This window comes from Onychostruthus taczanowskii, unplaced genomic scaffold, assembly GCF_017590055.1.
Source record: "Onychostruthus taczanowskii isolate IOZ18803 unplaced genomic scaffold, ASM1759005v1 scaffold1, whole genome shotgun sequence".
In the NCBI taxonomy this organism is placed as follows: Eukaryota; Metazoa; Chordata; class Aves; order Passeriformes; family Passeridae; genus Onychostruthus; species Onychostruthus taczanowskii.
In genome coordinates, this window is record NW_024496525.1 from 32,698,887 (window position 1) to 32,721,616 (window position 22,730).

Here is a 22,730-nt window from a genome sequence, read left to right on the forward strand (position 1 = left end):
CCCCTGCAAGTGGTGTGCCAGACCTGTGGCTTCCATGCCATCAGACTTTACTGAGATTACATCCTGAGCCAAAATTCCAAAGTACACAACACTGAATAGACCAAGAAAAGTTCTTGCAGGTGACTGAGAAACAATACTCAAACCCAACTGTACAGTGTATAAAAGCAATGCTGTTTTTCCAGCTGGAATATGGGGAAACATCACTATGAACTTGGTGTCTTCCTGTAGTCTTCCTTTAGCAGCCTGTGTCAGCTGGAGCCAGAGAACTAGCTGGAATATGGGGAACTTGACTATGAACTATGAACTTGGTGTCTTCCTGTAGTCTTCCTTTAGCAGCCTGTGTCAGCTGGAGCCAGAGAACCAATGTTCAGCTGGTTCTTTGCAGCTCCACTGACATCTGCAGGAGCTGGGCTCTCTTTGAGAAAGCTTTACTGTAATACTCAGTGCTCCTCACAATGGGAGAAAAAGTTGTCATCACTCGCTGCACTTACTGTTCTTCAGAATTTTCTAGTTACCTACAACTGAAAAGAACTCATAAAATGGCATGTCCTTTCACAGCACCCATTTCTGGCTCTTATTCCATGGTTAGATGCTCAAGATGAACTCAGTTCTGCCAACTGCATTTAGGTACAGCCCTGCAAGAGGACAAGGAGCGTATGTGGATGTGGAGAATGAGAGAGACTGGTGCTGAGGCTGGAGAGGCTGTGCTGGGACTCGGGCTGGAGAAGCAGCTGGTGCTGGGACTTGAGTGGGAGAAGAGGCTGGTGTTGGACCTCCCTCGGGCTAGTGTTGGGTCTGGTCCCGGTGTCTCACAGAGGCAGCATCTCCACTCCCATGGAATCAAGCTTGCATGGTGGATCTTCCCAGGCCAAGGATGGCTGCCCTGGTCAGAGAGGTGCCAGAGGCTCTGCTGGCATTCACTGAGCCCCTCTGACAGCCTGAAGAGAGGGATGCTGAAAACCAGGGCATGGCACTGGCACAGGCCTCCTGGAGAATCTGTGGATGCCCCATCCCTGGTGGTGTTCAAGGCCTGGACGGATACAGCTTTGAGCAACCTGGTCTGGTGGCTGGCATCCCTGCCCACGGTGCCAGGGAAGATGACCTTTAAGGTAGATAACCTTTACGGCCCCTTCCAACCCAACCCATGCCATGGTTGTGTCCCCGCAGCGATGACACGACCCACAGCCAGGCCAGCACCTTCCGCTCAGGTGCCCCGCGATCGGCGGCGAGCCGGGTGCGGGACCTGCCGCGGCACCGCCGCCTCCCCCGGCCGGGCCCGGCAGGGCTGGAGCCGCCTCCTGACGTCGGGAACCTGCGGCGCGGGGGCGGAGCGGGGCGGGCGCCGGGAGCGGCCCGCGGGGCAGGCAGAGCCGGCTGGCGGGGCGCGGTGCCCGGCTGCCACCGCGCCGAGGGCCGCAGCAGGTAGGGCGGGCGGGCGGTGGGCTGCGGGGCCGGCACACAAAGGGCTGTGCCGGCGGCTCCCGGCTCCCCTTCCCGGGCGCTTTGTCGGGGCCGCGGTGTGTGGGGCCGCTCGCATGTCGTGACACGGGCGCGGCAGCCCGGAGCGGCGGCTCCCGGAGCGGCAGGGAGGCGGCGGGGGCCGTGCGGGCTGGCCCCGTCCCCCGCGGAGGTCACTCATCCCCACCTGCGCGCCCCGGGGCCGCTGAGGCGGCGGTCGGGCCGGGGAGCGCCGCGCAGCCCGGGGAAAATGGAGATCTCCTTCCCCCGGTGCGCTTAGGAATGCAGCTGGGAGCCCGGGAGGTGGGTGAGGGGAAGCTGAAGAGCCTGGCGTGTGCCGTGAATTCTCCTTCCTCCAGCCAGGGAGGGGAAAATGGGATGTTGTGGGAGAGGCAGGCGGAGAGGCCGCAGGAACGGGCTGCCCGCAGCCCGGCTGTAGCAGCGACAACAAACAGGTGTGGCCGGGAGAGCGCCCGGTGAGTGCCGCACGCAGGGCACAGCTGCCTCCCCTCGCTGGGAATCGCTGCCTGTGTTCCTGTCCTGGGCTAGCAGAGCGGCTCCGTGTTTGGACCAGCCGTGCAGCGGGGGAGGAAGGAAGGAAGGATTTGTGGGCTCCCAACTTACATCAGTGTGGAAGTGGGATGAGCAATAGGGAGGTTGGTCTCCTCCCTCCTAGCACTGGTGTAAGCGCTCCTGGGAATGCGCTGTGAAAGGTTAGAGGAGCCACGTTATGTCACCTCACTGATGTGCTGGTCCACATCTCTGATGGTGGGGGAGGCTCAGGCTGTGTAACACCGTGGTAGTGGTGAGGAAATGTTCTGGAACGGAGATCTTTGTTGTTTTCTCTTTTTTTCCCCCTCCACTATATTTCATCATTTCATTCATTTGATTCAGCTGGATGCTTCAATTTTTTAAACAATCCTTTCTGCAGATTCTTAGTCTTACTTTGCCATGGGAATATTTCCAGGGCTGCAGAGCTCCTACACATGGGCAGCAGGTCCTGGCAGACACTTCACAACTGCTTGTTGTCACCAGAGATTTAAGACAGGAACACAAGTGCATGAGGTGGCATTGGGTCCCACGGTAGAGGGAAATTTGGGAACAGTGGCTACACACTCTTGTACTTGCACACTTCATTAATAGCTAACTGTGTCTTGTGGGTTTTTTTGCGTTTAGGATGTATAAAGGTTAAGTGCCAAGCGCCAAAATGAGCGTGACTTCGTGGTTCTTGGTGAGCAGCACTGGCATTCGCCATCGGCTCCCTCGGGAGATGATATTTGTTGGAAGAGATGACTGTGAACTGATGCTCCAGGTAACATGGCTCTTTTTTTTTTGTAATTATTTCTTCTGAAGATGCAGTAGATGTGTATGTAATGCTGGGGATCTGTAGAGATGTTTGATGCTTTCAAGTGACACCTTTTAAAAGGAACTTCCTTTTTTTATCCTGAGTCTGTGTTTCCCCTGAAGACTTCATGTTTGTGACAGCGCGAGTGAGGTTTTCAAATTGCCATGTCATCAGATGGATAGGATCTGTAGTGGTGGGAGATTAATCAAATAGATTAACTGTCTTGATGCTACTAGAAGCAGTAAACAAAGACATACCATTCTGTCCTGATCTGTGATTATGCTGCTGGCTTTTTTAGCTTTTAACACATGCACTGTTTACATGTGATTTGAATGCAGGCAGGGTTTTTTGTTTACCTGTTTTTCCCTTTAAGTGTGATTAAATTATTTATGCTGGTATTTCTCAGGTGTTTTTATCATGGTAGAAAACACTGATGTTTAGCAGAGGAAATCTCTTTTGGTAGGCATAGTAGGCTGGTGACCTCTTCCCAGAGTAATTGTGTTACTTGGGCAAACTTTCAGCTTGTGTTAGTACTTTCCATACCAGCATGTGTCTCTGTTGGACCTAATCCAGCAAGTCTGAAGTGTTGACTGTGGTCTGATGTTTGACAGCATAATGTAGTAGATGTCACTCCAGACGAATGGAGCTGGAATCTTGCAAAGAGCTTTTGACAGGAGCAATTTAGCTCAGGAATTTGTGGAAGCTCAGATTTAAATTAGTGATTCTGAAAGACCCATGCCATAAGTACTTAAGTGCACAAAAAATGTTCTGTTGCACCTACCTGTCCCCCTTTTGTCCCTTTGTAAAGGTGGCAAATGTTTCTGTTGGTGGCAAAATTAGGAAGCTGCCTGCACAATGCAGACACTCTCCTCATAATTTCCACTGCTGACCTGATCACAGGTATGTCCTAAATGCTGTGCCGGTGATCTACTGAGGAGGCTGCATTTGTAGTTGCTGCAGGGATTTTGTATGATATGTTAGTAGGAGGTCTGTTTAGAGAGGTAGAAGTTCTTGTATGAGGTGTACTTGAAGGGCAAGGTGCTGTCCAGCTGTAATAAAATGTCAAGTATTCACAAGAGGAGAGCTTGCAGTGTTTGTCCTGCTCTGCCTGCTGGCACTGAGGGGCACAACTGTGCTGCAGTGCTAGAGTTGGGAGCTCCTGTTCCACAGCAGATCGTTTGTTTGGGTTCTCCCATGAATCACACTATCTCTTATTTCATGTTTCTACATGTCTGGCTGCTGAGGTGAGACATTAAAAATGTCCTGATATTTGCTGTATATCTGCATTTGGCTGCTCAGGAACCTGATTGGAATCTTCTCTCATGACTTGGAGGGAGAAAACACAGTGGCCCTAGTTTCCAGAAATGGTCTAAGTTGTACGCTGCCCATCTTAGTATTTTGTGAAGAAACTTGAGGGTTGTTGTGCATTTTTCTTAGCTTTCAGTACTCTGACAGTTGTGTCTCAAGCTGTGCACTCTAAAATAAAAGTACCCAAATACCTGTTATGCTTAAAATGCACAGCTTGTTTCTCTGGTTGCTTATGGGGTTAACTGGATGTCATGGATTGTGAGCCACTCCATACCAACCAGAGTATTTCATGCTTCTTTGCAAGCCTGAGCTGGTTTGTCAGTGTTGCTTGTGGAGTACCCAACCTTGTGAGGCTCTTCATTTGCCATGCACTTTTCTACAAGGTAAATTAATTGAGATTCCTGGAGGAGCCAGGAATATCTCTGAAATGGTTGTGTCTGGGGACTCATAGGTGGTGGGTGGTATTAAAAGAGGTTTCCATTATTTCACAAGAGTGAAGGCTCTGGATTGTCTATAAAAGCCATCAGCTTGTGTTCATGGGGTGAGCTACATGTGACCCTTTATAAACATACTGGTCTGCTATCTTCAGTAATAAAGCTTTTTCTAAGCTCACATGTAAGGTCTTGTTTTAAACAGCACAGCACATTCTTTTCCTAGCCATTTGCTTATGAAGATGTTTTCCAGAGCTACCTGGGGCTCCAAATGAGATGTTTGTAGTAAGACTGAGTGCAGAAGAGAAACTGTGAGCAGGGAGACTTCATATCCAAGCAGAATTGTATGTGAGCAGATGGAGGATGAGGTCTAAAAATAGACTTTTTCCCTTCTGTGACTGTCCATGTCACAAAATCGTTGTGCAGATTGGCACAATCATTTGTCTTGGGGGAAGCTTAAGAAGCAGGGCAGTTATCAGAGCAGATGGACAGAGCTCTTGTGGCAGTTGTTTGCACCTTGTAGTATTTCTGTGGTACTGACCCTGAAGCTGTATATTCACTGCATGGTTATTTTCCATATATATTTCAAGATGCTGGCATTTAATCCTTTAAAGTGCACAGCTGGGAACAGACTGGCAGTGACTGGGTGACCTGGTCAGTGTTTTTTTATCTCTAAGGCTCTTACTGCTTATTGATTTCATCGTGATATGGTTTGTGGTTCCCTGTTGAGACCACGTGTAACGTGGTGCTCAGACATACAGCACAGAGACAATCCTTGTCCTGGAGACCTTCAGTTGTGCCTTTCTCATTTTACTATTTTAGGAGGGTCTTGTCTATTGATATTTTCTTGGAATGTACTGTCTCAAGCTATCAGATCTCTAAACAGCAAAAAAGGGTGGATTTGTCACCAAACAATTAAACTTCAGTTATGTCTGGTTTTCTTATTTCCTAATACGAGTAGTGGATTTGCTTTCTGATTAACAAAGAGGTGAAGAAACCCAAAGTCTTTAATCTTAAAGTAGGTCTGACAGTGGGGAAACATAATCTACCTTGATATCTTCTATACCTACTAAGAGGATTAGAAATATTTTAAATGTTTTTGCAGCCCTCTAAATCTTCTAGTACAAGTAAATGCTAGATTTACATTGGTTTGAATGTTAATGCATGGGTGAAAATGCCATGGAGTGTAGCTGTAGCTTGGCATGCAGTGTTGCTACCAGAGCCAAGGGCTCAATTCTGCCCTTTTTCTAAGAAAACTGCTTGATTTCTTCAACAGCCTCACTGCTTCCTTCAGGTAACAGTCAACAAACTGCAGGAGTGTGGAAATCTGGACCGTCACTAACTTGCACTGGTGTGGGTTTTTAATGTGAAATGTGGGGGTGGTAGGAAGTTATGGTCTGAAAAGATCTGCTTTTTTTTTTTTTAATCAAAAATAAAAGAATTTTGGGACTATCCTGAAGAAAATAATTTTTCCCTCTCCCCAACATTCTTCTTTTGGGATATGCAGCTGCCATTTTTATCGGCTTTGATCACTTGCTTAATGTGATGGGTACCCAGGGGACAAACATTTTGCAAACTCAGAAATTTCACTTAACCATTGAAACATTCTCTGCTACTACTAAACAAAACAATTTTTTGCATTTTTGCTAAATGTAAATATTTACAGAATGGAAAGTGGTGTCATGATTTCCCTGTTTTTGTTTGAGAGTGATGTTTACTGGAAAATTTGGGAAATAGAAATGTTTAACCAGTGCTCCCCTGATTATTTCCCTCCCTTTAGAGTGATGCTCTGGGCATGTGAGTTTGTACATGAGTGTGGGTTACAGCAGGAGTAGGTGCAGGTAGCATGATGTTTTCCCTTTTATGCCTTTATCCTGTATGCTTTTTGAGACAGCCTGACATTTCCTGTCAGGAGACACTGTTTGCAATTGCTTACAACTCTGCTAAACTTTGTAGCTGTTTGGGATGAGAGTTTATTTTCCAGGCATCTGTTTTATGCAGTGTGTTCTAGATGCAATAATTTATCTCCCTTCTTTGGTCTTTGCTGAGAGTAACTCTGAGAAAAAATGCTGGTTTTTTTCAGGTCAACTATTTAAAAGTATATTTAGCCTGTTCTTTGAAGTTCTGGCATTGTAGTAGAGCTAGGTCAGTGAAGATTTTCAAGAGTGAATGACTAAGTTGGAGGTGGTGGGTTTTGGTTTTTTTTGCCCACACCTAGCGGCTTTGACCAAGTTCCAAGCCTTTGAATAAAATCTGGAGTTGAAATGTGGTCAGCAGGGACTTATTTGATAGTATTCCCTTAAGTAATTTCATCTGGGAGTGAGCTTGGCAAGGGGATGGAGTGGAGAAGTGTCAGAGGTTGGGCAAAGAGGAACTGGGTGCAGGTATTCACAAGGCTGGGGTGTAGATGCAGCAGCAGCTGTGCTGGATTAGATCAGGGTACACCTAACCTGGCATCCTGACTCAGTGGTCAAAGCAGCTGTCTAGGAAAGGGCAAGGACAAGCCAAGAGTGCAATGATACTTCCAGAATGCTTGTTCAACCTCTTCACCTGTGTTTCAGGAAGCCACGGGTCAGATCTTTGCGTGTAGTGATTGGATTTCTACTCTATGGAGCTTCACCAAGTGATGAGGATTTGGCCAAGTGAGGAGGTACAATGAGGATTCTGTTTGTGCAGAGTGAGAGGAGGAGCAGCAGGACTTGGAAAAGTGGAGAGGGTGTTGAACATAGGGCAGAAGCTGCTCGGTGTGGGCAAAACGGGCATTACAGGATGTGGCTGCTGAGCAGCATTGCCCTTAGGCCTGAGATGGGTCAAGACTTGCTATTTATTATTCTGGTGTCAGAAGAGAGCTGTGAAAGCTCCTAGCCAAGCATCTGTCACTGGTCCAGATGGGACTTCGCATGCTGCTTATGATACCAATTAGTCAGTTCAAGTGGTAGGGCCTTGTGAGCTGGACATACAAGTTTGTTCTTCTGGTGAGTCACACAAAGGTAACAATACTGCGTTTCCATCTTTTTAGCTTGCTTTGTTAAAAAGACAGGGAATTACAAGCATCTTAGGCACCCAAGGAGTATTCTTATGGCTGCTAAGTCAAGTGTTTATAACTGCAGAGCAGTTACCACACACAACAAGGCTGCTGAAGGCTGCCTGTGTAATCCTGCCTCTGCCCCTGTGTACATAGGCATGAAGATGCAATCTGTTATTGTGTCGTTCCCGGGTATTTTTCCCCGCAGGATCTGTTCTGTGTCTGGTATGCAGGGTGCACGGCGTGCTCCACAAATAATAGAGTGCAAAGATGAACCCTGCCTCTGTTTGACATCTGGTCAAATTAAGGTTTCATTGACCTGATGTATCCTGCCTTCCCTGGGCCATACTTGATAATACCATGTCTCTCCTGTGTAGTTTAGTAAGTGCATACATAAACAAGTGTGAATAGGTGTGGTGTAGGTTGTCTACAGTGTTATGCTGGGAAGAAGCAGATAGTGAGAACCTGGTAGATGATCTTTTTTCCTAGTCCTTCTAGGTGGATTCACTACAGTGCAGAAATTGTATCCCTCCATTGCTCATATATTTCCAGCGCTGGGAGCTCCCAGAAGAAGCCATAAGTTTTGGGAGCTGGTTTTTGTGTCTGGACCTCCTTCCCCGTGGAAATGTAGGGTTAAAGTGGGAAGCTGTAGTCGGGACTGGGAGATGCCCCACGTGTGCTGTTTCTCTGCAATTATCTGGAGGGTTGAGCAAGCACCTAAGTTAGTTGGGAATTGCCAACAGTAATTCATTAGGTGTTACAAAGGAAGTAAGTGTCTTACAGAAGGGAATGGATCTAGCTTTGGGAAGGTGCTGCTTCTTGACAGGTAGTGTTTCCAGGTGCTGGGACAGCAGCTGTGGGAGGAAGGATGCACATCCTGTATTTCCAGGCCTAGAGTTGTTTTTTTGGCTCTTCCTTGTCCCATTGTGTTCTGTTAATGTGCAGTTGATGGGAGGAGGTTAGATGCCTGATGGCATATGGGTGTAGGAGGCTGGAGGCACAGCGAGACTGGCAGACCTGGGAGGGGAGTTCATTGCTGAAGGCAGGGTAGGGAGAGAGGTGATGGTGGCACTGAAGGCAGGTGGTTATTAGGGTTGAGAGGGCTTCGTGCAGCTGGCAAGGTTCTGGAAGCCTGTACTGCCAAGGGGGAGGTTTGGAGGTTTGTCCCACTCGAGTGGGCAGAGCAAAAAGGGAAATGTAGCTTCTTGTACGAGATCCTGATCCAGGCAGTAAGCAGCTCAGCTGCACTATAAAAATTCAGGCTTGTGTCCCACCTAAAATGATGCTTTTCCATTCCTCCTGGGTGGCCCTGTAAAACAAAGGAAAAGCCAGTGCATCTGTGGGCAGCATGCTCCCTGTGGTCAGGATCTGACCCTGGGTCAGTTGAACCAGTTCACTTTGGGAATAGAGAACCAGCGAGCAAAAACCCATTTTACCCCAAAATAACGGGTTAAGTTTTTATGGGAACCGTGCCAGCCTCCAAATCCCTTTGCCAAGCTGTGGGGATTACAGTTTCATTTTCCTGGGGGATTTCTCTCTTTTGTTCAGTGCCTTATTTTTTGCTTGAGTACTCAGGCCCTGGTTCAGCAACAGATCTGCAAAGCCCATGATTTTGGCTGCAGCAGAGCTGAGGGCAGGAGCCTCTGCAGCCTGAGAGCTGTAAAGAGAGTCCAGCTCCAGGATGAGGTGGCTACACTTGCTGAAGAGATTTGTGTGCTTAGGGAGAGTCATTAGAAGCTGGCAGCACCTGCCCCTGGGAGCGATCAGGCTGCCACAGGGGTGACACACTTGCAACCAGCCTAGGGCAGGATGGAGCATTCACTGATATTCTGGAATAGTACTGGAGGGGCCAGTGCACACAACACTGTGAAATGCTTTGTGGTGAAAGAGGAGGACCCAGTGTTCACATCTGTCATTAAATGTTATCCAGCATATGTTTGCTTTTGAGGAGCAAAATTCACATTTCAGGCCAGAATGCCTGGAAATGGATATTTATTATTGTTGTTTTGTTGGGTGGTTTGGTTTTTTTTTTTTTGTTTTTTTTTTTTTTGTTTTGTTTTGTTTTTTGATTTCATTTTGTCTGTCTCCATTCTAAAGTGGGACGCCAGCAGTGGTTTGTATTTCCTTACTGGGACACTTGTGCAGAGCGCAGTACTGGCAGAAATGTAACCTGTTCACTATGGAAAGTATTTGAGCAACTGTTTTATTGCATGCTGCCACCAGAACACTGCAGTTATTTTGTGCCAGAAGTGCACAGCAGACTGCAGTAAGGAACAGGGAAACTGCTCATGTTTGTTTATTTTATCTCCAGTGCCACAATGCCTCGCGGCACTGGCAGGGCTGAGGTCCAAATCTCAACCCCAACCGGTAGGTTTTCACCCATGGTAATTCTCCTGAGAAAGAAGTGGCATCTGTATCTGCACAGACAGCTGAGCTGCGTCTGCTCCCCGGCCCTCTGGGGATACGCAGGCTGTCTGGCTGTATTTCTCCTCCTGCCTTCCTAAGCAGGTCTTTTTGCCTTGTGGATTTTGCTTGGCATCTCTGCAGCTCATGCTTTCATCCCAAGATCCCTGTTCTCTGGATCAGACCCTTCACCAAACACAAAGCTGTAGGGCATGTGCAGTACACGTAGCCGCAGTGTGATTTGTGCCCCCGTGGAGATTCCTGCAAGCTGTTGAAGCTGATTTTGCTGATCTGATGATGTGTGCAGTTTTGAGAATGACAAGTGAGCTGCCTGGTTGCATGGCTGATTGGAAACTGGTGATCCAAGGTGTCGGTACCACTGTGGGACTGGCAGACCCCTGGTACCCTTCCTCTGTTTTGTACTATCTGCTTAACATGATCATGGAAGAAGGAAAAGCTATATATAAAGTGCCTCCATCCTCAGTTATATGCTGTGTGTGCATTTTGTCTACTAGGTATTTAAAACATGATGCATGGTAGATAGTATGACAGAAAAGCAACACAACCTTATATTAGGAAGTGATTTGAATGTCTGGAAATTCCAGCCCTGGATGAGGGCTGAGTGTAGTAACAAATCAGTGTCCATGTTTTCCCTGCAGAGAAGTGTAAATATTCTTAATCAGAAAAGCACACGTGTTTTCCTGAAAGTTGTTTTCATTTGATAACAGGTCCAGTGTTGGGACATGGTGAGAATGCTATGTGCTTCCTTCATTTCCAGCCTCTTGGATTGTAGCCTTGTTTCTTGCCTGAAGATCACCACTGCTTAAGAGGATACCCCCCTTCCTTCTTTTCCCCTACTCAACTTCCCCTGAGGTGCTCCAGCTCTAGTTTGGTTTTTTGGATCTCTTACCCATAGCTCAGGACTGCTGCTCACCCCATCACATGTGCTTTTCTGGTGAAACAGATTATTTTTTGCTTTTGACATCTGGATATAGGTAATTGAGGTTTCTTATTAACACTTTATTGGAAATTCTATTGTTTGTTTGTTTGTTTTTTTTATTTTGGACCCCTGTGTCTACTAGTGACAGATCAGTCTTGCCTTTGGTTGTGGAGGTCATGGCTGATCATTAAGCAAGACTCAGTATTTGGTGCACGTGTGCATTTAGGCTAGAAGTCCTCTTATGTTAATGATTCAGTCAACTTAATTGCAGTTTTTCAATTTATAGATGCCTAAAATCTTTCCAGTGAAGCTGCAGATGGCTGGTAGCTCTGCACCTACGGGCAACTCTGTAATGTGTTGACTCAAGCTTCTTAAATCACTTTCTGTGATTCAGCAGGTCACTCCTTAGAAACCACTGGCCTGCTGGGCTGAAGTGACTGTCCCTGGGCTCTCAGCTGTTACCAGCATGGAAACTGGTTGGTCTCCTCATGGGAGGTGGGATTGAGGGAGCAGCCTGCTCCTCTCTGCAAGAGACAAAAGCACCATCAGGTGCTGGGTTGCTGCTGGCACTGCACACAAGAGCAGTTTATGTTAAATGTGACTGATGTTGAAATAAACCACACCTCAGTTCTCAAGAGTGACCTTTGGCAAGTCTGCATCAAAATAAATAAGGTGTGATTTTAGTTACTTTAAGTTGAGTTTCCTTGGAGACAGGCCCCTAGGAACTCCTGCTGCCAGTTCCTGTGATGTTTGCTGGCTTAACATAAACAAAACAAAAAAATTCCCCTCTTCTCCACAAAAGCATGAAATTTCACGGAAGTGCAATCTGCATAACAGTTTGCCTTGTTCCTGATGTGCTCTCAGAGAGATGCTGAGAGGTTGGATGAAGACTGTGGGTCAGAGTTTGCATGTTGTTTTGACTCCTTTTGCCGTAGGCTTTCTTGAACACAGCTGAAACTTCCTTAGAAAACAGGGTGGCATAAATTGGTTCCTTTGGTGACCTCTTTCTTCAGTGATGGAGAGGAATATCATGTTGCTGGAATACACGTCTGCTCCCCTGAGATGACCCCCATCTGATTGGGGACCCCTGAGTGGCTGAAGTCAGCTGTTGTAGAACACAGCAGACCAAGGGCTGTGCTCAGTTACATCAGGGTCAGATGCAGGGCAAATTGAATTTTTTGGAGACAGCTGGTTCCCAGAAATAAACTTCTTTTTAAGTGGATTGTGATACATTTAAAATCAGATGCCAGATCTGCCCCAATTTTTTTTTTTGTCTGGGTTAACTTTTTGAGCTGGAAACCTCCTGTCCTTGGAAGGGGGCTAAATGGTTCGTTCTACCTTTAGAATCTGTTAATCTTTAAATGAGCGTCCATGATGTGCTGTAAAAAGCTAAAGTAAACACTGCTGCACCAGTTAATCAGCATTCCCTTGTATCTCATTGGGAACAGTGGCATCCACAATTTTGAGCAGCAGGGGAATCACAGACCTGTGCTGTGCAGGCATGGTCCCCTGTGCACGGCTGTCTTTGACTCCAGTGGCATATAAATGCCACAGCACATAAATGCCCATGGATAGGGAGAGAGGATGGTCATCCCCCTCTGCTTTGTAGGTGAGGTGTGGGGAGCCCTGTCCAGAGCAGTGCTCAAACAGCCAGACTGTGGTGGGGACAGACTCTGGGCTCACATCCCTCCAAAGAGTGTGAGGGACCGTGTGACAGATCAGGAACAACCCCAGCTGGTGTAGCATTAGCTGCTCTGATAGCTGAGGCTGTGCCTGGAGACGCTCCTGTCCTCAGAGCCATATGCTGAGGTGCAGGGCTGGGGCAGTGGCCCTCAGCTGTGCTGACCTGGGCCATCCTTACCTTGCACTGCACACACCTGCCACAGCCACCTGGGTCATTGAAAATGGAACTGAGGAGCTGCATCTGGTGTGGATAATGAGAGAGCGAGGCAGTACCTTCACTGAAAATGCTTAAGACCTGCCCTGCCTTGAGGTCAGGGGTCAGACACCAAGTGTGGGGATGGCATGGGGGTGAGGGGTTTGTGTGTGCCCCTCCTGAGAGGGCTTTGCTCTGTGTTGTTTCTCATGTTTAGTGCTCAGCATAGCAGGAGGCACAGATGGGGTGTCCCCAGTCATGTTGTCTCTGCCTGTCCCACCTCTGTGTCTTTGGGGCAGCATCAGCATCAGCTGGGCAGCAAAGCATGAAGTGCTTCCTTGGAAGTCCAGCAGCATGTGGATAACTGTATTAGTGAGGGAGCTGGAGGCCTGGGGTCACTTGCCTCTGTCCTCACTGCCTCTGCTTGGGGTGACATGTCTTGAATAGTGTGAGGGACGTTGCAAGGTGGAAGGGTAATCTGATGGCCAGGTATGTGCTTGCTTCATAGTGGTACTTCAGGGTTATTTTGGAGGATGTGTCTCCTGGGCTGATGGATGCTCTGCAGGGGAAGGAGAGGCTGTTTCTCAGGTGTTCTGGTACTTCCCATGTGTTTGACATTTGCAAGGTCAGAAGAAATTCCTGCAAATAGTAGCAGTTTGTGTGAAAAAAGCCTCTTTTGTTTCCACCAAGGAATTGCCTGAAACAATCTTTGCCTCTGCGTGCTTGCAAGAAGCCAGATAATAGCTTGCTGAGAGTGGTGCTGTGGAAACCAGTGTGTCTATACTTGGCAAAAGAAAAGGACTTTCAGCAATAACTTGTTGGTTGGTGCCCAGGAAGATGAGGATTAGCTGACTTGGAGCCTGGCTGGTCTCCCTGCTCTGCTAGCATGGCCTCCCCTCCCCTGGCCTGAGGTACCAGGGAGGTCTCAGTGCTGTGTGTACGTGCTGATGGAGCAACTGCTTCCAGGGTCTGCCTGAGGTCAACTGCAGGAAGGATTCAAGTTACGAGAGGCAGCAGGTCTAAAAACAGACAGTCTGGTGTCTTTATAGCTGTAACACTCCATATTTCAAAATTATTCATAGATCTTGTCCTAGCACTTCTTTCAGAAGTCTGACATGATGCCTGCTCAAGTGTCAACACTCCGTTTTGAAGATAAGGTGCATTCCTTGTGCATTGTGGCAAAGCCAGTGGCACCAGATCACTGTCAAGTTCAGTGTACTCAAACCCTGTTTGCAATTTAAATTTTCCTGGTTCTTTCTCATTCCAGGTTTACTAACTTCTCTCTAACGTGGAACACATCCTAAAATTTAAATTCAATTTCAGGACATAATCCTGGGAGCAGTATAAATATCTGGGAACAAGTTTGGTTTGTAACTCAAGAGAATGTTTTGGTTTTTTCTCTTTGAAAAATAGAAAGAAATGATCCCAAGTAGGAGCAACCCTAGTGTTGAGGCCATTGCCCTCAGCAGTTGAAAAATGGAGATCTTCTAGCTCATGCTGGCTCAGATCCTGGCCCCCAGGCTTTCAGTTTGACTGATTTTGTTCAGTGTGTATTGATACAATTTATTGAAATTGTGGCATAGTCTTGACAGCCTTCAGCAATTTTTTAAAAAAACTTTTTGTTTCCCCTTCTCCATGTGAAAATAACGTATTGTCTTCAAACTCTGCAAACAACCGTGGAAGCATTTACTGCTTATCCTTCCATTATTTATAGTAGTAAATAGTATTTAATCCTTCTTGCTTTCCCCCTGTGTCCCCCTACCCCACATCAAGCCAGTTTAATGTCTCAGTGTTGCTCTGGTTGCCAGTGTCTCTTGTGCCTGACCGCTCTCACGCTCATTGTGCTTCCATTGGCAGTCCCGCAGCGTGGATAAGCAGCACGCTGTAATCAACTATGACAAGGAGAAGGATGAGCACTGGGTGAAGGATCTCGGCAGCTTAAACGGAGTAAGTACCAAACCTCCCAGCTGGCAGGGGTGGCCTGGCGCTGTGCTGAGTCTGCAAGCACTCATGTGCTCGCTGAATCCTGCTCTCAGACCCTTTTGGGTCACTGCAGCTGTTGGCATGAGTTAAGCCAAACACGCATCATTATGTGCAAGGGCTGAGGTGGAGGTCATGTAGCATCTCATCTTGGGAGGGGAAAGCTTTGGTGAATATTGTATTGCTTACTCCCTCTCTACTGGTGTCCTTGCAGAATGCTTCAGGGCTCACTAAATTATAAAGCCTCTTGCAAAAGGGGAGGAAATAAATTCAGTTTCATATTGGGGATGTTAACTTTAAACTGGTGGAGATTCTGGAGCAGCTGTTCAGCATGAGCAGGGTGACCTTTTGGTGGTTTGATTGTCAGTGCATGGAGTGATTTATGGGGTGATGAGACATTTAATTTCATTGGGGAGAAACTACTTAAAACCACCTCTTCTTTTTTTAATAATAAAAATTGTTATTTTGCCTGCCTTGAGCCTGGTTTGCGTGAAGACCAAGGAATACTATGAGCACAGAAGAAGGAACTGAGCCTGACAGAATCTTAGCCCTTGCTCTGGTTCAACTTGTGCAGTGGTGTTAGACACCTGAATTCTGTGATATTTAAATACACCATTGTTTTTAAAAATGTCCAAATGTCATGGCATGCCTCTGTTTTGGTAGTTTCTTCATACAAGTGGAGCTGTTCCTCTGCTGGAGCAGGCCTGAGCTAGATTCATATAATTGTCTTCCCAGTGGGGGTTTTACTGCAGCCATTGTTTCATTGTTTTGGACTGAGAAGCCCTCCACCATCACAGCCACAAAACCACAAGACGAGCCCAGAAACTTGTACAAAAACAGTGGCTAAAGCAGCCCTCAACCATTTTGCCTCTTCTGGCATCTGAACACTGCAAGAATGAGTGCTAATCCTTCTCAGCCTAATAGCTGAAGGCAAGGAGCCCTGCTGAAATGGGAATATTTCCAGTAACTGGTCTGGACTCTAGCTGGATCCCTGGTTCAAAAGCCATGGTATTTAACTCATGGTGGCAAGATAGCAGATGAAGATTCTGCTAGCAAGGGAGGGAAGACTTGTACCACTAATTATTTTCTATCTGCACATGCTAAAGCATAAGAATTTACAACATTTTAATAGTAGACTTATGCTTAGAGAGTCAGTGGAGTAAAAGGGAGCTACAGCAGTGCCTGTCTTCTGCAGATGATCAGACACTTCTGTTGAAAAAGACTGTTGTGGCCAAACCAAATATTGCATGCAAGAAACATATCTTTATTTGAAAATTGTCACAAAAACTTGTTTTCCCCCTTGAAACTAAAGAAATCACTTTTGAGCACCTTGATTTTAAATCCATTTTCAGAATTTCCTTTTACTTTGTATTTGAGTCGTCAGCAATGCATTATATGTCTTTGCTGGATAATCTGGTTCATATTAATTATCAAAGTGTTTTATATTGCTTTTATTATAATGTTCAGGTAATTCTGCTGTCTCTGTTTAGAGGTTTTTGTTTTTAAGGGCAGCATTTCTATCCAGATTAATAATTTTACTGACATTACTTTATCTCAACTAAACATGGACAAATAGGTAACTATCAAAATGGGTTCTTGCAGACTTTTTTGAAGAAAATTCAGCAAACCATTGTTCCTATTCAGATGTGACTGTTGTGGGGTTTTTTAATATTAAAAACTTGAATGCAAATTGGAATTCTGTGCCTTTTAACTAGCTTCACTGTTTTTATTCTAAAATTACAGGCCTGTTTCCCAGCTCTTCGTAAATTGCCAGGAAACTGGGGGCTGTTGTCTGCTGAGGTTCTAGTTTCCTGCTCTGCCATTTATTTTTCCTCTGTGGTTAATATTAGGTCTTATCATGCATGTTTGGCTTGGCTGAGGTGAGAAGACAGAAGGAAAAGACTGTGTTGCAGTCATGAAAACATGTAAATTCATTTTCTAGTACAATTTTGTTTCCTCAGCTGCGTTTGCATTAATGGCACAAAGCTCCAGCAGCAGGTTCCTGGTTTGAGAGGCTGGGTAAATCCCACCTTGCCAAGTAGGGTAACTCCTGCTGTCTGACTGCCTCAAATCCAGCTGTGGGAGTGGCTAATCTCAACCAGCACTCTGGGGCTTCTTCATCTCCCTTTTGTTTTTGTTTGGCTCATTGCAAAAGTACATGGGTTTATTTGTGAAAGATGGGGTTTATTTGTGAAAGATGTCCATGCATGCTTGACTTGATCCTCGATTGGTCTGGGAGAATTGTTTCACAGTGGGTCCCCTCAGGAAGCACAGACATCAAAGACATTTATTCACAGCTGTGAAATACATGTCTTGCACCTTTAGAAGGATGTTGGTTTCTTTCAGCCTCAGTTAACTGCCTGGAGCATGGATAAAAGGGATGGGTGAATTTTTAGCACGGGGGGGTTTGGTTATCTCGGGCAGTGTGGCCTCAGGTGTCACGGTGATGCTGCTTCAAATTTTTTTCCCATTTCCCTGTGCATTTTCATTTCCCCTTCCTCTGTGATAGGCTTTGCTTGTTAAATTATCAGGCCTTGGGGCTGACACCAGTCTTGTTTGCCATCCAGCAGAAAGCTGATTCCTAGCTCAGTAATTAAGGGCATGAGTTGCAACTGTTTGCTGGTTGAGATGGGTGTAGGAGAACCAAGAGCATTTGAAGTTCCTAACTTCAGGCACCTCATTTACCTGCTCAAGTCGGGGACTAAAATTGCATTTGCAGTTGGTGCAAAGGAAATCTCCCTAAAGGTCCCTTCACAGCACCTTGCTTTGAAGCATAATTGGGGTGCTCTGATTTGCCCATGGGAGCTACTTGTAGGTGTTGGTTTTTCCAGGGAACTTAGCTCCTAGCTCCTGACTTGGTGCTGGCACATTCTGAGTATGTGCAGTGCCATCAGCAGATGGATGTGGGTGCTCTCCAGGAGCACCATCCCTCTGAGATCCATCACCCTGATACCCTCAGTCAAAACCCATTCCTCTGCTTCTCTCCTGCAGACATTTGTCAATGATGTGAGGATTCCTGACCAGAAGTACATCACCCTGAAACTCAATGATGTCATTCGCTTTGGCTACGATATCCTTTCTGGAGAGGATTGGGACTCAGGCTTTGTTTGGGTTTTGTGCTGCTGGCTGCATGGAGAGGTACCAGGGCTCATTGTGTCTACTGAGTAAAGAGTTTGTTTGTAAAGGCTCCTCTTGGAGCCTTTGGATGGCTCATGAGCTTGTGTTTCTCCACCATCCACCTGATTCAGAGCACATTAATCATGATGTCTGCTTTTTCATTGTACTTTGGATCCGGCCCTGCACTGGCAGTACTGATTGCAGAGGTTCCTCTTAAGGAAGGGTTGTGTTTTATTCTTTTTATTTGGGTGGCAACAGTAGTGGTACCAGCTGGGAGCAAACACAGTTCATATATTTTTGTAGGAACTAATGTCTTCCTATTTTTTTTCATTCAATTTGCCTTGTTTTATTAGTCATTTCACCCAGATGCTCTCTTTCAGACAATTTTCAGGCCTTCAGCATTTAGCTGTGGAGCTTGTGGCCAGACCTTGACTCTGTACTGATTAAAGTTTGCCCGTGCAAATTGGTTCTGCCACAAAATGCAAGAGTAAATCTCTCTTTAGCAACAGCATGTTTCACCTCTAGCAAGGTAAACTAGGTTACAGTTACTACTTTATTTACAGACCACAAATCCTGCCAGTGTCTGCTAAAACACCTTTGCTTTCATCCCTTTCCTTTTTTGTCCTGATGTGACAGTATGGCTGGCTATAAGCATAGATGTTGACATGCCTTTCTGAGCCTGAAGAGCAATAGTGGTAAGTAGAGGCTCCTATTGCTGTCTTTTCATGTAATCTAATACTTTTTTCACTTTTTTCAGTTGCTTCTCTCTGCCGAACTTTGCCCACTCAAGCTGAATTTAGAAGTAGCAAGTGTCTTCTGCAGTTTTGGTTTTTTTATTTTTTTTTCTTTTCTGGGGAGATGTCAATTAAAGCAGTCCAGACATTCCTCTGAAATGTGAGAATAGAGGCAGAGACTAAGTTTTACCATTTGGTGGGGGAAAATGTTTGGCTGGAAGACTCTTGTGCATCCTTGACCCCAAGGCCACATTCTTCCGCCTTTTGCTGTCCCCATGAGAATCCATTTGTGCTTGGCCATGCTTTAGCCCTTGAAATACTCCAAACCTTTAGCCTTGCTCGTCTTCCAGGGATCTGGTACTTCAGCTCTCAGCAGTGACAGTGCAGGAGCATTCACTGTTAAACTTGTGTGTGCCATCGTGGATCTGCAGGAAAAGAGGGTTTTCTGGGCCATGGATCATAATTTGGGTCTTGGTCACTCTGTTCTGGGATCTTGTCATTAAAGGTGTTGCCTTGCTGCACATGTGATGAAATCTGTTACAGGCAACCTCAGTTGAAGCTTTTCTTGACTTTGCAATTTATTTTTTTTTTAATGTAGTTGCTTGTGTATGTTTTGGTCTCTTGGTGTGTGAGGAAATGCACAGAAGACTTGCTGTGAACTCCAGTCCTGGGAAGGCAAAAATCAGTGCCTGGAGCGTGGGTGGGTTTTAATGGCTGCAATACCAGTTTAAACTTTTTGCAGAAAGCAATTCTCAGCAATGAGCAGCTGAGTTTAAGTATTTAGTCCTGCAGCCCTTTCATGGATATTCAAGTGAAATGAATGGCTATACTTATGAGTTGTAGAATTTATTGCCCTCAACAGGAAAATTTTAAAGAATGTAGGTTTTAGAGTAATCTTCATAAGATGTACTGTACCTATGGCAGCTATAAGGTCTTTCTCTGCTTTGCTGCTTCAGTGCCACTGTTTAGCAGAGCTTTCTGTGCACACTGCAGTCAGCTTGGTGTGGATGGCAGCATCTCCTGAGGGCTTGGAGTCACTGTGTCCCGTTGCATGAGAGCATTTCTCTTTTCCATTTACAGTTTCACTTACAGGCTGTGCAGTTTCCCTGCTAGGCCAGTATCACTGGGTTTATTTTTAGTCTAACATTTTCCATCTTTCCTTTTTCCTCCTCTTTGCTTTCTGCTGTGCTGATTGGGTTGTTCATGGTGACATTCCAGATGCCAGCTTTTTTTTTTTTTTTTTAATACAGCATTGCTGAGGATTATTGCCTGGGCTCAATCATGTGAATGCCTCCCTTCCTAAGAGGTCACAGCAGCTCATGACCTGATTTACTTTCCATCTAGAAAACTGCAGTGACTGAAAGGCCTTGCCAGGACCAGAGAGCACCATAGTCCCAGGCATTTGAGCAAGGAGCTGAACTCTGCTGCTCCCTTATCCAGCATGTGAGACTGGCCAGGATGCTGAGTGGTCTGCCTGAAGCCACCAGCCAGGTGGAGAGGATCAGGGTGTGAGCTGAGCTGGGGCTCTGGTTGCTCCCCCAGGTGCTGCACAGAGTTGCTGGTGCTCCTCCAGGACTCTCCTGCTCAGGTCCCCGTGTCTGCTGCGCCTCAGCTGTTGTGGATCTGCTCAGCTAATGTGATTGTGCACAACAAAGACCATGCTGGGCTGCAGCACAGGCAACTTTTACTACCCTGTATATTTTAAGACTTTCTGGTTTTATGATCCTGTTTTCTCTCTGTGACTAAATGCTAAATTTCTTTGTCCATTAAATTCCTTCATATTTTCCTTAATGAATTTTCTGTACATTCAAATATGTATGTCCTGGAACAAATTCAACACAAAGTCCCAGAAGAAGCATTAAAGGTAAGAGTGACTGGGTGCAGTGCACCTTTAAAAAAAAAAAAACTTTAAGTACTCTAGTGATGGTCAAGCAGAGTGAAATATTAAAATACTCTTCATGGCAGTGAAATGTTTCAAAATGTGAGGCTCTCCTTGGACTTGGACTTAATGAAACCATCCTTTGAGGAGAGATACATTTCCCAGTTATCTCAACTCTGATCTCCTATCCCTGTGCTAACATGTAGATCAAGTTTTGTATGTTTCATGACTGCCAAGAAAAAAAAAGGTTACTTAAAGCTGTAACGTGTTAAAGAATAACCAGCACATGAACTTGTGGGTGGAGCACAGCAGAACTTTTTTCTTCCCAAAAGTGGAGCACAGATGTCTTTTTCTGAGCATGGTGACTTATACCAGCTCCACCACACCTCCTCAATCAGGCTGAAGTTTGCTTAATTTATTCATGTGTACCATCTCATTTTTTGCCTTCAAGCTCCCAATTTTTACTTACTGAGCAGTCAGTCCTCTTAGGAGTGAGGTGTTTTTTAAACATTGTTTAGTAGCAGGTAAGAAATACTCAAGCATCCCCTTACCTAAGGCAGAAAAGCAACCCCCTCTGGGCAAGAAAGCTGTGATGTTCAGCTCTGGCACTGGGCTCTCAGTGCCATGGATCAGCCCTTGGCTAGCAGATACTGCCTTCCTAGCCCTGGTTCCATGTTTAGGACTTGGCGAGAATAGGAAATTTAACAGCTGGAATTGGGCAAATGATTAATTGAACTTACTTAGGGGTAATCTGGATGGGTTCGCCCTTTTATTAATTTACTTGTAATAAACCGGCTTCTGAATAACTCATTTACTGAGTTAATATGAAACCTGTTTCAAGGTAAAATTACTTTCCTAGCTGGGTAGAGGGTTTGGAAGAAATAATTAAAATATATTCCAGTTGCCTTTGCTGAAAAACTGAGATAATGCAGATGAGCACCCTGAAATAATTTATAATGTTCCTTTAAGAACAAAGGGGATTTCAGGATTTGAATCCTGAGTGGAGAATGGCCTGAGCTCTGATTCTTCTCAGTCTATTTTTTAAAGGATTTTCTAATTAGTTGTTTTTCAGAGCTAAGTCACAGTGACCTTCTTGTGTTCTAGAATTGTCACTTAATGGCTTATAATGGGGTACTTCTCCTGTTCTGTAGCTTCTTCTCATATGTGCAAGGTTTTTGTTGAAGGACACAGCTGCAGTGGAGTTTTGGGTGATCTGTTGGTGGGGAAGAGGGGTTCACTGCTGTTTGTGTGTCTGCAGCATGAGAAGTACACCAGCCAGCTCCAGATGAACTACAAAGGCACGGCCATGAAGAGGGCGGAGCAGCCCATGGAGCACGGTGTCTACACAGAGTCCCCACAAGCAAAGATGGAGAAAGGAGAGAGGAAAGCAGTTACAGGTACCTGCTTGAGAACCAGTTCATCTGGATTCTGAACAAAGTGCAGCTTGAGCCCTGTGCTGGGTTATGATTCTGACAGTGAAGTCTTGTGGGTTACATTTGGGAGCAGTTCTGGAAAGATCATCTTTCTAAGCTCCTGGAGTATTCCAGACTCTGGGTTTTTGGAAATTCAGCCTCCAGAAAAAATCAGCTGGTGTGATGGCTCCTACATGCCTTGTCGCTGTGTGTGTTCTGGAAAACCTGTGGGCAGAGCAGGTTTGGTAAGTTCTCTGGCACCTGTCTGGTCTATTTTTAATTTCCTAATCGTGAGCTGGTGTTTGAACAGAGAGGGTGACTCAGAGTAGAAAATGTATAGCTGCTGTGGCATGGTGCTGGCAGGCAAAGAAGCAGCAAGCTATTTCTTTCACAAAGCCCTGGATGGTTTTAAATGGCTGTACTTCCTAATGTGCCAGTATGTGGGATTGAAAATGACTGCCAAACTGGGAGATGTTTGCTTCAGGTTCACTGCTCCCCAGCTTCAAACCTTTTCTATTTGAGAAGTTCCTTCTCTTCTCCATTTTGTTAGCAACTGCTTCCTGCCTTTAGAGATCCTTTGTTGAACTTGGTTCCTCTGTGTTCCCCATTGTGGTTTGCCAAGACCTCCCCAGCCTTGTCTCACACATTTCACCCAAATTCCTGCCTTCTGTGTGCTGTCCTGACAGGTCTCTCTCCCCAGTTCTGATCAAGTATCAGATCATGGTTTGCTGGTGCTTGGGGGGAACAAATAGAGTTTTGAAGCATACTGGTGACATGACCAGTGGTCTTGTGGCTTCAGGATGGCAGAGCAATTGGAAAGCT

General features: G+C 45.9%; 1 protein-coding gene across 4 annotated transcripts in view; it reads left to right on the forward strand.

Moving 5' to 3' along the window:
- The first annotated feature begins 1,337 nt into the window (after nucleotides 1–1,337).
- Nucleotides 1,338–22,730, forward strand: part of CEP170B (centrosomal protein 170B) — a 58,389-nt gene continuing 36,996 nt past the window's right edge. For all 4 annotated transcript variants that reach the window (XM_041397096.1, XM_041397116.1, XM_041397105.1 and 1 more), the window contains exons 1-6: nucleotides 1,338–1,422; nucleotides 2,635–2,770; nucleotides 14,644–14,733; nucleotides 17,758–17,836; nucleotides 20,423–20,481; nucleotides 21,755–21,893. In XM_041397096.1, the coding sequence (XP_041253030.1) occupies nucleotides 2,666–2,770; nucleotides 14,644–14,733; nucleotides 17,758–17,836; nucleotides 20,423–20,481; nucleotides 21,755–21,893 (472 nt within the window). In that variant the 5' untranslated portion in view covers nucleotides 1,338–1,422; nucleotides 2,635–2,665. The remainder of the gene's footprint in view (nucleotides 1,423–2,634; nucleotides 2,771–14,643; nucleotides 14,734–17,757; nucleotides 17,837–20,422; nucleotides 20,482–21,754; nucleotides 21,894–22,730) is intronic.